We start from the raw sequence: 14614 nt of genomic DNA on the forward strand, positions 1-14614 counted from the left end.
ACAGACAAGGTAGTAAGCATTGTTTCCTGAGACTCAGAAATGATGAAGTTAGCAGTGGCTGTTATGGGCCCATGCAGCCTGTGTATCAGCATTCCCCTAACTGCTCCTGAGCATGGCTCTCCAGGGTACAGGTAAACAACAGCACAGCCAGGGTGTGCTCTCCATCTCAAGTGTGCATGCTCACTTCACCAGGCCGTGGCTGCAATGATGTACAGTTTATTCAGCAGTATGCAAACAACGGGTTAAACCCTCCGGTGTGGCACAGAGATGCTTGCAGGTGTCTCGTTAAAAACATGCTAACTGTGTGCAACTAAAGGGAAGCACAGAGGACAGGGATGAGGAGCTTCTGGTAAGAAGACAGGTTGTCACTGTTGAACTCAAGTGAAAGGGAACGAAGAGAAGCTGAAAGTTTGTTTGTTTGTTGTGGCTTTTGTTAACAACAGCTGCGGTGTGTTCCCCAGCCATTCGCATCCCCATGAAACAATCGCTAGGGAGATCAGGCTGAGGGAGAGGGAGAATTCAGCTAACCCAAGGTTCTAGATCCAGTCGGTCCCTACTGATCTTATCCACTACATAGGATCAAGGCCAGAACGTGTACTCTTCGCTTACTTTCCAGCCAGCACTTGACTTAGAGTTCCTACTCTCTAATGGGACAAAACCCAGCCATCGTAATGTGGTCTATTCACAACACACAGTGAGAGGATGGTACTTCAGAGGTCCCCTAAGTGAGTTGAAGACCCAAGCATGAGGTTGTCCTGTTAAAATCCAGATGGCCCTGGAAACTCTAGCATGGATGGCCAGGATTGATTTAGGCATCAATCTGGCAAGGTGCTGAGCTCTCAACCCACAGTGACTTTAGGGGACATGTCCCTTGCACTTTGTGAATAGGTGCGCAATCCTGCAAGTGGCTGACAGCATTCTGGTCCTGATCCAGCAAATTACCCGAGCATATGTCTTTAAGCAAGTGAATATTCACGTTGAGTACAAAGAGCCCTAAGGTAGGAACTTTGGGACCTGGACATGAGGTATGGTATAGGGACATGAATTCAGCCATAAATCAGTTAGAAACCCCGTTCCCAGTCCTTCACACACAACACTGCAGTTCAGTGAGCACAGGGCCTCCAGGCTCCAAGAATTTACAGGATGGAGGCACAAGGGCTCAAGGGAAATTCAAGGCGCAGGCAGGGAGAAGCTGCATGGGGGAAGGAAGCTGAAGAGGCAGCAGGAGACAAGGGGTAGAAAGAAGGGTTTTCCAGGAGGATGGTCTGCCAGTCTTTCTAATAGCCCCCCCAAATTATGGTGACTCTGCTTTGACCTTAATCCATCCCTGCAACCATTGCTCATAGCACTTTCTCTGTGGATTGCTGCAACACTAAGCTTGGCAGAACTGGACATCTTTACGGAAAATTAATGTTCGTGATATTCTTGGATTTGAGAGGGGGGGGGGGCTGGGACCCCAGATTAACTCACGGCCACTATTTCTCCCCGCCCAGGACTAGCTGCATGCATGAAAATAACGTAAAGGGCCAACAGGGACGGCTGCTGGCCCTAAATCAACAGGTCTCCTTGGAACAGCCCTGCTGCTCTTTCTAGAGAGAGAGACAGAGACAGAGACAACCGCCATGAATAGCTGCAGCGGCCAGGGGTGGCCCCGCCAACGCTGTTTCGCGCAAGCAGCGAGCCCCCGCGCCCCGCCTCCCGCCGGCAGCTGTCAGGCCGCGAACCACCGGGAGCCGGCCTGACGCCTCCTGACGTCAGCAGCGGGGAGCAAGCGGCGGCTCTGGTGACGTCACGGCAAGGGGCTCGCTCCACCCCTGGCTTCCGCCCGGGCTGCCCACGTGGGGCTGGGACGTCAATTTTGCCGGGGCAGCCTCCAGGAAGCGGCGACAATCTCAGGTGGGGCAGTTGCGGGGCGCAAAGCCCAGCCGCATCCTGTGCACGCAGGGGGCAGGGCACCGTCTGAAGCCCTCCGCCAGGTGCACAGAGGGGGAGCTGAGAGGGCTGCAGGGCAGGGCAGGGGGGGAAGAACCTGATGGTGCTAAATAGGGGGTCAAAGGTAACAATCAGACAGGATCCAGTGCAGGGCGATGTGTGCAAAAAGCCCCAGGGGTGCTGCCCTGGGGGGGTGTTTTCGGCTTGTCAGGTTTGCCCAGCTGGCTAGATAAATCCGGCTTCTGGGTGTCTTGCCCAAACAGAGCCTACTTCAGAGTGCTGCATTTCAGGCTCATTTGCCCAGACACCGAGGAACAGGAATGCGGAGCCGAAGCATGAAGTCTTGATGTATGGGAGTCAGATCCTGCGGGGCTAAAGAAGGCAGACGCTGTGCCTCGGGAAGTCTGGACACCCTCTGTGTATAGGGTTTATGTGAGGGAGGGGAGGGGAGGGGGGTGTTGTAACAGTTGCTGGTAACGTTGCCAGTTTCAGCTCTAGCCTTTATTTTTTTTTGGTTTAGCAACGTTCTGTAGACCAGAAAAGGGGTTTTAGATTGCTACATTTTATTAATATATAGCCCCTTTTAATACCAAAGTTTTAGACAGCACGTGTGCGTATCGGTATGAAAGTATATTTTAGGTGTAGTTGGGCAATCTGGCACCGATGACCACACATCGCTGATATATATATATTTTGTAAGCTTAGTGCTAGATATCGATTTTCTCTAAAGGGCTATAGTCAGTGCAGATCCCAGGTATGTCCTGCCCCCATGGAAGAATAGCAGCCTTCCATTTAGATTATGACAAACACTATCCCTGAGGCTCAGCTATCATGAGGATGAATGTGGTGTGAATTATTAATTATTATTATTTATTTACTATTTCTATTGCCATAATGCCTCGGAACCCCAGTCATGGAGCAAGGCTGTACACAGAACAAAAAGACAGAATATCTAGGGCAGGGGTGGGCAAACTTTTTGGCCCGAGGGCCACACTTGGGTGGGGAAATTGCATGCGGGGTCATGAATGTAGGTCTGGGGCAGGGGATTGGGGTACAGGAGGGAATGCAGGGTGTGGGAGGGGGTGCAGTGTGCAGGAAGGTGCTCAGGGCAAGGAATTGGGATGCAGGAGGGGTGCGGAGTGTGAGAGGGGGCTCAGAGCATGGGGTTAGGGTGCGGGAGGGGTGCGGGCTCCAGCCCGGCGCCGTTTACCTGGAGCGGCTCCGGGTTGGCAGCAACATGCACTGGGGCCTGGGGGAAGCAGGGCAGAGGGCCTGCAGGTACACCTCCTGCAGCTCCCATTGGGGGTGTACCCGCAGGTGAGGGCAGTGTGCGGAGTGGGGAACTGCGGCAAATGGGAGCTTCGGGGCAGGTACCCGCAGGCGACAGCAGTGCACGGAGCCCTCTGCCCCTCCTCCCCCAGGGGCCTCAGGGACATGGTGCTGGCCGCTTCCGTGAGCAGCTCGGGGCCCGCGGCGCTATGGGAGTAGCAGTCCCGCAGGCCGGATCCAAAGCCCTGATGGGCTGGATCTGGCTCGCGGGTTGTAGTTTGCCCACCCCTCATCTAGGGCATGGAATAAATACACCATTTGAACTGACAATGGTAATAGTCCCAGAATTATTATTTTTAGACAGTGTCCTTCTAAATGAAGATGACCTTCAGGGGTCCCTTCCAACCCTGATATTCTATGATTCTGCCTTAGAATGTGAACGTCAATATTTTGTGTGCATTTCATTTTTTTATAACCCACAGATTATACCATGTCTTATCAACAATCCTAACCCTCTTCCATGTCCCAGCTACTCACAGCTATTCATTAACAGAATATTGCTACTCAGAAAAAAAATATAGTTTTTAAACTGGTAAAAGCAGGCTGTCATTTATTTTTAATTTCATAGTCATTGGCATAAAACAATAATAAAAGGTAAATAGCATGGTGTACATTTTCAAAAGTGACTAGTGGTTTTGGGGTGCCTAAATTTTTGGGTGCACAACTTGGGATCGGGGGGGGGGGCTGGAACAATTTTACAGAGGGGGTGCTTGGAAGCCCTGCATTTGGTTGCTATTATTACTTTAAGCCAGGGTGGAGGGAAGTGCTGAGCCCCTAGTTCCAGTGCCCCTGCTTGAGATGGTCTAAAGAAGCCTGAGGGCTGGTGGTCAGCGCTTTCTGAAAATCTGTCCCCTGTAAGGGGTCTTAAGCAGGGCACCCCAGAATCACTTATCACTTTTGAAAATTTAGGCTCACCTCTAACCTATGTGCTATCCTGTAGACACATGAACTTATCCTCTGCTTCTACAAACCTTTACTCATGGGCTCAACATTAAGCCTGTGAGCAGTCACCGACTTCAGTGAAATTACTTGCATGTTTAAAGTTGAGCCTGTACAAAATGTCTACAGGATCAGAGCCACAGTGACAGAACTTCCTGCTGTGTCATATGCATTTGTGCAAACAGATACTGTTACGTTTTGTCTTGCACACAGAAAATACTTGGTAAATCAGAATTTCTGAATAGAAATTAAAAACAAATCTTCAGTAATATTAGATTTATTACATAACCCATATATTGGGGCTAGACATGCAAGATTGCAATTCAAACATTACCTGCTTAATGTGGTAGGATAAGTTATCTTGTCTCTCATTTTATGAATAGTGTCCTGGTGCTGTCAGTTGACAGAATGGGCTTAAGATAGGAAAAATCTATAGATGACTTGACCAAGGATAATATTAGACTAAAATCTTTTATGACAGGAAAATATGATTTGTCCCAATTTTCTTTGTTTCTTTCATCCAAAATGAGTTATTTCCAAAATAAAGCTGTATGATATAACCCTCCATAGAAGACAAGCATCGGATCTGCTATTTTTCTGCACAGAAACTTGCTTTGTATGTTTAAGCTGTCAGTGCATGTCTACACACACGTTCTAAACAAGAGCAGGCTTCATAAAGAGAAATCTGCTGCTGAGCATAGATTAGAGATGCCGGTTTAGTATTTTCATAAAAGAGGTTTGTCTATTTGATTATTTAAATTAGAAGAATGCACACTGCATTGGGCACTAGGAAGTCCTGAGATCTGGTCCTGACTGCCACTGACTCGCTGACTGGCCCTACTGATGTTACTGCAACTCTGCCTCAGTTTCTCCACTGTAAAACGGGGAAGGGAACACTAATCTACCTCATGGGCTTGCTGTGAAGCTTAATGTCTATACAATGCTTTGAATGTGTAAAGCTCTATATGAATGCCGAGGATTAAACTATTATAGCTTGATGACTGAATACATTATCTGTGGGGTCACTGACATTACATGCTGCCCCAGCAGTATACTGTACAGTGTATCCATCAACAGATTAACACAAGAGAAGTATGAGAGAGCTAGCACAGGGTATGTCGTACTTTTCATAGGGTCGAGACCATCTTACTAGAGCTCATGTGTCACGGATGTGAACTTCCTTCCTTCCTCACAATCCCATAACATCTACGTAATAACTACAGCAGTTACTTACGTGGAGAAAAGGAGTATTGAAAAAAGTGTTGAAGCTGAGACTGAAATTCAGTGGGTGTTGCGTGTCTTTGTTTCACTAAACTTCTTTGAAAATCCCAGTCTTAATGTATTTTTTAGCTGCTTTTCTTGCAGTATAATAGAAGCTGGATGTAAAGAGGATGCATCTTCTGAGCTTCCAACTGTCCATGGACCACCATTAAGTGCTATGCAGACCACCAGTGTGCATGGACCATAGTATGAGCATCTCTGGTCTAGAATCTTAGGTGGAAGTTTCCTGCACTGTAACATTCTTGCCTTCAAAGCTATGCATTGTGGGATAAGAAAGTTTACTGTGGCCAAAGTCTGGAAGACCATTAATGTTTGCCCTTTGCTTTCTCAGGCAACGCTGAGCTTATTAAGGGAGATCAAAGGGCCAACTGGTATTTGTTCCATCAAAGGCAAGAGGAATCAGAACTTGAGGGGAAAGCTACAGAGAGCAGGTAATGTGGCTACAGTTATTTGATGGCTTTGAAATGTCAAGGCGGAGGATTCGGTTGCATCTTTCACTAGTGGGACAATTACTTTAATTTCAGTGCTGCTTGGTTTTAATCACTGAGTGAGTAAATAATTATAGAGAAGTGGTTTTAACTTAACACATGTTTATATTTACTGCTGAGGGGAAAGGTCAGCTATGCTCTTAAAAATAGAGTGACCAGGTTAAGTGACCCCCCAAGGAAACAAAGAAAAGAATTCTACGGGAAACCTTGGGGATACTTTAAAATAGTTACTTAGAAAGCAGGAGTTACTGATGGCATCCTTAATATGGGTTTCACTGCTAATAGATCTCAGAGTTTCTAATATTGCAGTGCAGACTTTATTAGGGTCGTGCTTGGGGACAGTCCTTCCTGCCTTCTTCAGAATCTTTCGCTTGTCACTTGGGGGATTCATTAGCAGTTAATCAAACCCTTGTTCTTTGCTTCTGTAATCAGTGTACCACATCAGTTTCTATTTCAGGCTCGTGGGGACAAAGCACATGCCTAGAAAGGGAACTGTGCCCTTACGAGTTAAGGGAAGGGTTTTCTTTCTTTTTCTAACTGACGGTCAGATTGTTTCTGTCTTCTTGTGGACATCTATCATGAGTGAAGGGAAATGATAAGCTCATTACATGAGACAGAAAAGAGTGATCAGAATAAGATCACTGTACACCACCGTGTAGAAACAGTATATAGCTTTGGAAGCTTGCTATGGAAATAGCTAGAGGGTGAAATCCTGGCCCCATTGAAAGTCAATGGGGTTTTTGCCATTGGCTTTGTTGGGACCAGGATTTCACCCATGGTGCATATTAGCATTTGGGGTTTGTTTTCTCCTTTTTCCTTCAGAAATATATTTGTAAAATAAAAATACTATGCTCTGCTGCAGACAGGCAGAAGAACAGCTCACAAGGAGCACATGTGGCTTGTCCCCATTGGTTAGGAGAGGAAGGATGATCATGTGATTAAGATGTTGGAGTGAGTTCAGAAGTTCTTGGGTCAAGTCCTGACTCAGCCACAGACTTCCTGTGTGATCTTTGGTAAATCACTGAATCTCAAATCTCTCTCTGTAAAGTGGAGATGATACTATTTTATTTCTCCCACCCTTTTTTCCCCCTGTCTTTCTATGTAGCCTGTAAGCTCTTTAGGGCAGGGACTATCTCCTCTTATGTGTTTGTGCAGTGACAAGCATGGGTCCCTGAACTCAGCTGGGGCTTCTAAGTGCTACTGCAGTAGAAATTGTACATTAAAATAATAAGTGTTTGGGACTTTTAAAAATAGATCGGGTAGACAAAAATGTGACTAACTAAGACCCATCTCTTGTGTGCCATTATTTTCCACTACCAGCCCTAGGGAGATGCACTGTGTGAACTAACTGAAGTTCGAGACAGAAATGTCCTATGCAGAATTCTATGTCTGTGCCTGTTTCATAGGTCAGGTCTACACTACCCACTTACTTCAGTATAACTATGTTGCTCAGTGGTGTAAAAAATCCACACCTCGAAGCAATGTAGTTATACCAACCTTAACCCCCTGCCCTGTGTAGACAAAGCTATGTCAGTCGGAGAGCTTCTCCCACTTGGGTTGCCATTGTCCGGTTTTCGACCAGAACACCCGGTCGAAAAGGGACCCTAGCAGCTCTGGTCAGCACCGCTGATTGGGCCGTTAAAAGTCCAGTTAGGTGGTGCAGTGGGGCTGGTAGGCGAGTCCCTACCTGACTCTGCGCAGGTCCTTGGAAACAGCGACATGTCCCTCCGGCTCGGGGATGGTCACAGGGGTTCTGCGTGCTGACCCTTCCCTGAGCGCTGGCTCCGCAGCTCCCATTGGTTGGGAACCATGGCCAATGGGAGCTGAGGGTTGTGCCTGTGGGCGGGGGCAGCACACAGAGCCACCTGGCCACCCCTGAGCTGGAGGGACATGACACTGCTTCCCAGGAGCCACCTGAGGTAAACGCTGGGCTCACCCCCTCCTAACCCCATGCCCCAGCCCTGAGGCCCCTCCTGTACCCAAACTCCGTCCCGGAGCCCACACCTCTCTCCCCACTGCGCCCCAACCCCTTACCCCAGCTCTGGGTCCCCTCCCACACTCTGAACCCCTCAGCCCCAGCCTGGAGCCCCCTCTTGCATCCCAAACCCCTTATCCCTGGCCCCACCCCAGAGCCTGTACCCCCGACTGGAGCCCTCACCCCCTCCCAAACCCCTGCCCCATCACCGGAGCCCCCTACCACACCTCAAACCCCTCATCCTTGGCCCCAGCCCAGAGCCCACATCCCCGACCGCACCCCAACCCCCTGCCTCAGCCTGGTGAAAATGAGCAAGTGAGTGAAGGTGGGGGAGAGCGAGTCACAGAGGGATGGAGTGAGCGGGGAGCAGGCCTTGGGGCGGGGGGCGGGGCAAGGGTGTTCAGTTTTCTGTGATTAGAAAATTGGAAACCCTACCTCCTGCCCACGTAGCTACTGCCTCTCGTGGAGGTGGACTTATTAAGCTGACGGGAGAGCTCTTCCCCAGAAGTGCTGCAGTAGCACTGATGCAAGCCTATAGTGTGGACCTGCCCACAGGTTTCAAGGCCAGAAAGGACCCTTATGATCACCGGGTCTCACCTTTTGCCTTAGCCAGGCCAGGGAACCTCACCCACTAATCTCGGCATCAAGCCCGTAACTTCTGCCTGAGCTATGTTTGTTTTTGCTAACACAATAAAACAGGTGGGGATTCACTGCATGACAAATGCTCAAGACAAGATGGTAATGGGGCCTTCTGGGCCAGAAGGGATGGGTGCCCGCGGTAAAAGAAATCCTGAGCTATTCAAACTCGTGGCGAACCGGGGAAGTCCCGGATGACTGGAAAAAGGCTAATGTAGTGCCAATCTTTAAAAAAGGGAAGAAGGAGGATCCTGGGAACTACAGGCCAGTCAGCCTCACTTCAGTCCCTGGAAAAATCATGGAGCAGGTCCTCAAAGAATCAATCCTGAAGCACTTGTATGAGAGGAAAGTGATCAGGAACAGCCAGCATGGATTCACCAAGGGAAGGTCATGCCTGACTAATCTAATCGCCTTCTATGATGAGATTACTGGTTCTGTGGATGAAGGGAAAGCAGTGGATGTATTGTTTCTTGACTTTAGCAAAGCTTTTGACACGGTCTCCCACAGTATTCTTGTCAGCAAGTTAAGGAAGTATGGGCTGGATGAATGCACTACAAGGTGGGTAGAAAGCTGGCTAGATTGTCGGGCTCAACGGGTAGTTATCAATGGCTCCATGTCTAGTTGGCAGCCGGTATCAAGTGGAGTGCCCCAAGGGTCGGTCCTGGGGCCGGTTTTGTTCAATATCTTCATAAATGATCTGGAGGATGGTGTGGATTGCACTCTCAGCAAATTTGCGGATGATACTAAACTGGGAGGAGTGGTAGATACGCTGGAGGGGAGGGATAGGATACAGAAAGACCTAGACAAATTGGAGGATTGGGCCAAAAGAAATCTGATGAGGTTCAATAAGGATAAGTGCAGGGTCCTGCACTTAGGACGGAAGAACCCAATGCACAGCTACAGACTAGGGACCGAATGGCTAGGCAGCAGTTCTGCGGAAAAGGACCTAGGGGTGACAGTGGACGAGAAGCTGGATATGAGTCAGCAGTGTGCCCTTGTTGCCAAGAAGGCCAATGGCATTTTGGGATGCATAAGTAGGGGCATAGCGAGCAGATCGAGGGACGTGATCGTTCCCCTCTATTCGACATTGGTGAGGCCTCATCTGGAGTACTGTGTCCAGTTTTGGGCCCCACACTACAAGAAGGATGTGGATAAATTGGAGAGAGTCCAGCGAAGGGCAACAAAAATGATTAGGGGTCTGGAACACATGAGTTATGAGGAGAGGCTGAGGGAGCTGGGATTGTTTAGCCTGCAGAAGAGAAGAATGAGGGGGGATTTGATAGCTGCTTTCAACTACCTGAAAGGGGGTTCCAAAGAGGATGGCTCTAGACTGTTCTCAATGGTATCAGATGACAGAACGAGGAGTAATGGTCTCAAGCTGCAGTGGGGGAGGTTTAGATTGGATATTAGGAAAAACTTTTTCACTAAGAGGGTGGTGAAACACTGGAATGCGTTACCTAGGGAGGTGGTAGAATCTCCTTCCTTAGAGGTTTTTAAGGTCAGGCTTGACAAAGCCCTGGCTGGGATGATTTAACTGGGAATTGGTCCTGCTTCGAGCAGGGGGTTGGACTAGATGACCTTCTGGGGTCCCTTCCAACCCTTATATTCTATGATTCTATGATTCTATGATTTATTGGATGATAAATCTTCTTTTCAAAATGTCCTTTAATTGGGATGCCCGAAATAGAATGTGAGGGTAAATAATGCACCAACGTGAGTGCCTTGGTGGATAACCTTTTCATATTGAATGGTCTATACCCTCATCTGCTTCTTGACTGGGACCGTCAAGACATCGTCTCCCATCCCCCCCTTTGCCCCTTTCTTGTCCTGTTATCCCCATTTGAGACCTTGTATAGCAGCCACTATGCATCTGGTTAAGGAAAGACTAGACAGGATTTCCTTCACTGTCCAATGCCATGCAAACTGTGACGATCACCACTGCGCTGCAGCTCAAGCCAGAAAACTGCACTTTTAAGGGTATGGATGTAGCTAATGGGCAGAGCAGCTCAGGGCAGTCAGTGCTCCTGGAGAATATAAACTACAGTGTCTGTGCACAGCAAGGTGAGGTAAGGACTAAGGGCTCATTCCTGCATGTGTAACAAACCGTGGCTGCATGCAGACACCACGACCCACAATGGGAATTGAACCTGGAAACTTTGACATCAGAACTGCAGAAGTCTACCACCGGAGCTAAAGGAGAAGCTAAAAAGGGGTTGGTGCCAGCCCCTAGACGTGCAGATCATACATGCTAGGCCAGTGTATCGCACAATTACCCATGAGTAACTTAAAGATGTGAGAAAAAATTTGCACAAGTGTTTGCAAGATCTGCCCTAATGGATTAAGCCTCATCTCTCAGCCTTAACATTGGCCAAAGAACCAAAATGGGAAACAACAAGGAAAACAAGAGGGCAAGAAGCTTGAAACCAGAATTCTGGGGCCTTATCCTTGCCCTGTTGACACCAAAGTTTTGCCACTGAGTTCAATGGGAAATGGATCAGGCCCTGACAATCCACAGGGGCTGGTGTAGACATACTAACACAGGGTGCTGAATTTGTATTGCAGGTAGGAATATGAGTCCCAAGATTACTACAGAGCTGCTCAGGCAGCTGCGACAGGTGATGAAGACCTCCAAGTATGTCACAGAGCCCATCCAAGCCTATATTGTGCCATCTGGAGATGCACACCAGGTAGAGATTTCAGTATTAAGGATGTTTCCTTCTAGAAGAAAAGTAGAAGTCCATAGATGGCTATGGTTACTTTTTGGTTTGCTTGTTTCAATAATTGCAATATAAAAGCTTGGTGAGCTGGGGAATGATGCAAAGGGGTGCTGTAGATGGGGTTTCTAGAGTCTTTTTTTCTGATGGTCAGTGTTTATTTTTCTGTAGGAAGTCAACATTGCTGGTTCTACTTTCTCCAGGGAAGCCCATGGCCTACAGAGGGGAGAGTACCAGAGAAATGGCTGCTCCCATCCTGGGCCTTCTAGTATATTTTCCAGAGCTAGGGAGCCCTAACCTGCAGCTCTCACATGGAGGGGCTTCTGGGGTGGCCGTGGGGAGGGCAGCATGCTGCAGAGGCCCCGGTCCCCTCCCATCTGCAGACCTGGGATCCCTGTGTGCCCAGAGTTACTCCTCTCTGCGCCAGTCAGAGAAGGTGACCCTGGGGCCCGCTGCATGGGTGTTTAATTATCATGGTTGCTGCAATACTTGGCTCTCTCCAGAATATTAAGATTGTCTTGATCTGTTGTAGTTGTTTAGCCCAAGGCAACTTTAAAATGTTGAACCCCCTCTTGCCTGCATAAATGTGTGTAGGCGGTATCCTCAGTCTTCACGCAAGCTCTGCTTAGAGAATGTCAGAGTTCCTGGGGGTCAGAGGGGATCGTCTTCCCTCAGCCATTTTCAAAAATAGAGGGCCTGACCTCTCTCACCTTCCCACAGTTGGGGTTGGAATTTACCCCTGTGCAAAGTGGGTGTGAAATGCTCCCACATCAGAGTGTTTCACACCCTTTTTGCACAGGTGCACGTGACGACACAAGGTGCAAGGCAGTGGTGAACGTGGCCGTGCCCTGGGAAAACGCGCTTCACACGTTTCCCTTCAAATAGATCAGCTCCTCAGTTCTGTGCAGTGGGTGAGGGGCTCCCCTGCAGCTGCTACAGTTTGCGCCGTTCATGCCTGAAGCTACCTCTCTGTCCGTATGTAACTCCAGTTACATTTTGCTACCCTGGAACTGTGGTCACGTGAGTTAAGGAATGTGACCTGCAGGATTTCAGATTTTTTTTTTTTTCCTTCTCTTTTGGTCTTTGCTACAGTGAATGCAGTAATGCAAACAACCCTGCATCCCTGCTTCCTGTTGGGCAAGTTCATCAGGTTTCTACAGAGAATGAAACAGTCTGAATGGAATTGATTAATAAAAATGCTAATTATACAGCTTCATGACTCACATGTGTCATGGTGGGTTGCCTCTGCCAAGGTCTTGTCAGCAGTGGGGAATTGCCCCAATTTCAGCCATTGGTGAGCTTCACCAGTACAAACCCCCAGGATAGACCAGGTAAACCACCATAAGGTGCAATTTCCAACAGCACGGTATATCCTGACATTAAGCAGGGGTTCACAACATCCATGCAACTACTAGCTTTGCTTTTCTACATTCGGGACTCACACTTGTGCAGCACCACCAGTGACTGAAATAGAAGGAAATCAGTAATTCGGATAAGGCCTAAGATGGGGGGGAATTTTATTCCATTTCTTGGTTGCTCAAAGTACCTGCATTTTGCTGACGTTTTAGGGCCCTGATACTGTGACATGCTGAGTGCCCTAACTCTCCTGGGCGTTAATGTGAATCGAGGTCTCTCAGTAGGTTGCAGCAACTCGTCCATGTAAGCTCTAAGATCCCTGCAGGGCTTTTAATGTCAGGTTCCCTACCAAGGCTAAAATGTTTTCTTTTTCCCCATTGTATTATAGACCTAATCAGAATCCCTAGCTTTCCAGGTTTATTTGTCCTTTCAGTTCCATAGACGTAGAAGCACAGAAGCATATAAACAGAGGGCTGGAAGGAACCTCAAGTCCATCCACTGGTCCCCCCTAGACTACCCCTGACGTGTTTGTCTAACCTATGCTTAAAAACGTCCAACACCAGGGATTCCACAGCCTGTTCCAGTGCTTAACTATTTTATAGTTAGAAAGCATTTTTTTAATATTGAACCTAAATCTCCTTTGCAGCAAACTAAGCTGATTATTTCTTGTCCTACCCTCCGTGGACTTGGTGAACAATTGATAACCATCCTCTTTATAAGAATCTTTTATGTATTTGAAGATTGTTATCCAATCTCCACTCAGCTTTTTCTTCTCTAGACTAAACTTGCCCAGTTCTTTCAACCTTTCCTTGTAAGTCATATTTTCCAAACCTGTTATAACATTTATTGCTCTTTTGGGCTGTCTTCAGTTTACTCACCTCTTTCTTAAAGCGTGGTGCCCAAAACTGGACACAGTACTCCAGCTGAGGCCTCACCAGTGCTGAATAGAGCACAGTTACCTCCTGTATTTTACACACAATACTCCTGTTAATACATCCCAGAATGATATTTGCCTTTTTCACAACAGCATCACATTGCAGAGCTCTTAAACAGAACCATCTTTTCCTAGAATCTTGGAATCCAATTTATATCCTTTCCAGAGACTGCCAATATCCTGGATTGGTGTCTGTTTTAGCCAGTGCTGAATAATGTCTGCGCTACTTACATTGATTTCCTACAGTGTATTATACACTGAGCCTGATTTGTATCCCTAAACCAGTGGAAGGAAGTCAGAGGGAATGGAAGGGCATCTTGTGAGCAAGGTAGCACAGTGAGGTCCAGTCACTTCAGAGGGGTATCCCACAGCTAGTAAATGTCTGCCCAGCTCATACCCGCACATTTGGGTTGACTGGATCGCCACCCTCTGCTCCGGACTGGAACAGCATGTGTGGTTGTTTAGGACTGATGAATGGGCAGAATTGTGGAGCAATGGAGGAGAGGAATTTTACACAGCATCCACCTGACCTATTCCAGCTCTGACCAGTGCAGGTATTATTACTGATGTGGGTCCTGATGCACCTGCCAAGTAAGTGGCAGGGTTTGTTTGAAATGCTCAGAGGATCAAGGTCACCCCTGTAAAACCAGTGGGCCACCCACCTAATTGCTGCTGTACGTTACAGCTGGAATGCACCTGCAGTGCTGCTGAATGCACTCAGCACAATAGATCTGAGTGTTAAAGGGCCTGACCTTGCAAACATTTATTCAGGTGAGTAATACCATTAACTTCAAAGAAGTTAAGCAAAGAAGGCTCACTTGATTGAGGGCTTGCAGGATGGGGCCCTAAAACTCCACAGGTTTGGACAGCAGCCCAGCAGATGTGGTGGGGAGCAGCTTTAGGGTCTGCGTGGGGATAAAATCCAGTCCAGTTGCAAGAGGAGCTCCAATTAGATGGGTTGTTTCGACCGTGCAGTGGCTCAGCATTCACAGGTGCACAGTGCTAATTTTAGCACATGTATGATTATCAC

At 47.9% G+C, this 14614-nt stretch overlaps 1 protein-coding gene across 3 annotated transcripts in view; it reads left to right on the forward strand.

Annotated features, from left to right (window-relative positions):
- The first annotated feature begins 1749 nt into the window (after window positions 1–1749).
- Window positions 1750–14614, forward strand: part of XPNPEP1 (X-prolyl aminopeptidase 1) — a 45683-nt gene continuing 32818 nt past the window's right edge. The window contains exons 1-3 of one of the 3 annotated variants that reach the window (XM_048857832.2): window positions 1750–1896; window positions 5813–5912; window positions 11143–11267. In XM_048857832.2, coding sequence (XP_048713789.2) covers window positions 11151–11267 — 117 coding nt within the window. In that variant the 5' untranslated portion in view covers window positions 1750–1896; window positions 5813–5912; window positions 11143–11150. Of the gene's footprint in view, window positions 1977–5812; window positions 5913–11142; window positions 11268–14614 lie in introns of those variants that run through there. The other 2 variants (XM_048857833.2, XM_048857831.2) reach the window with 2 other exon arrangements.

This window comes from Caretta caretta, chromosome 7 (assembly GCF_965140235.1).
Source record: "Caretta caretta isolate rCarCar2 chromosome 7, rCarCar1.hap1, whole genome shotgun sequence".
NCBI lineage: Eukaryota > Metazoa > Chordata > Testudines > Cheloniidae > Caretta > Caretta caretta.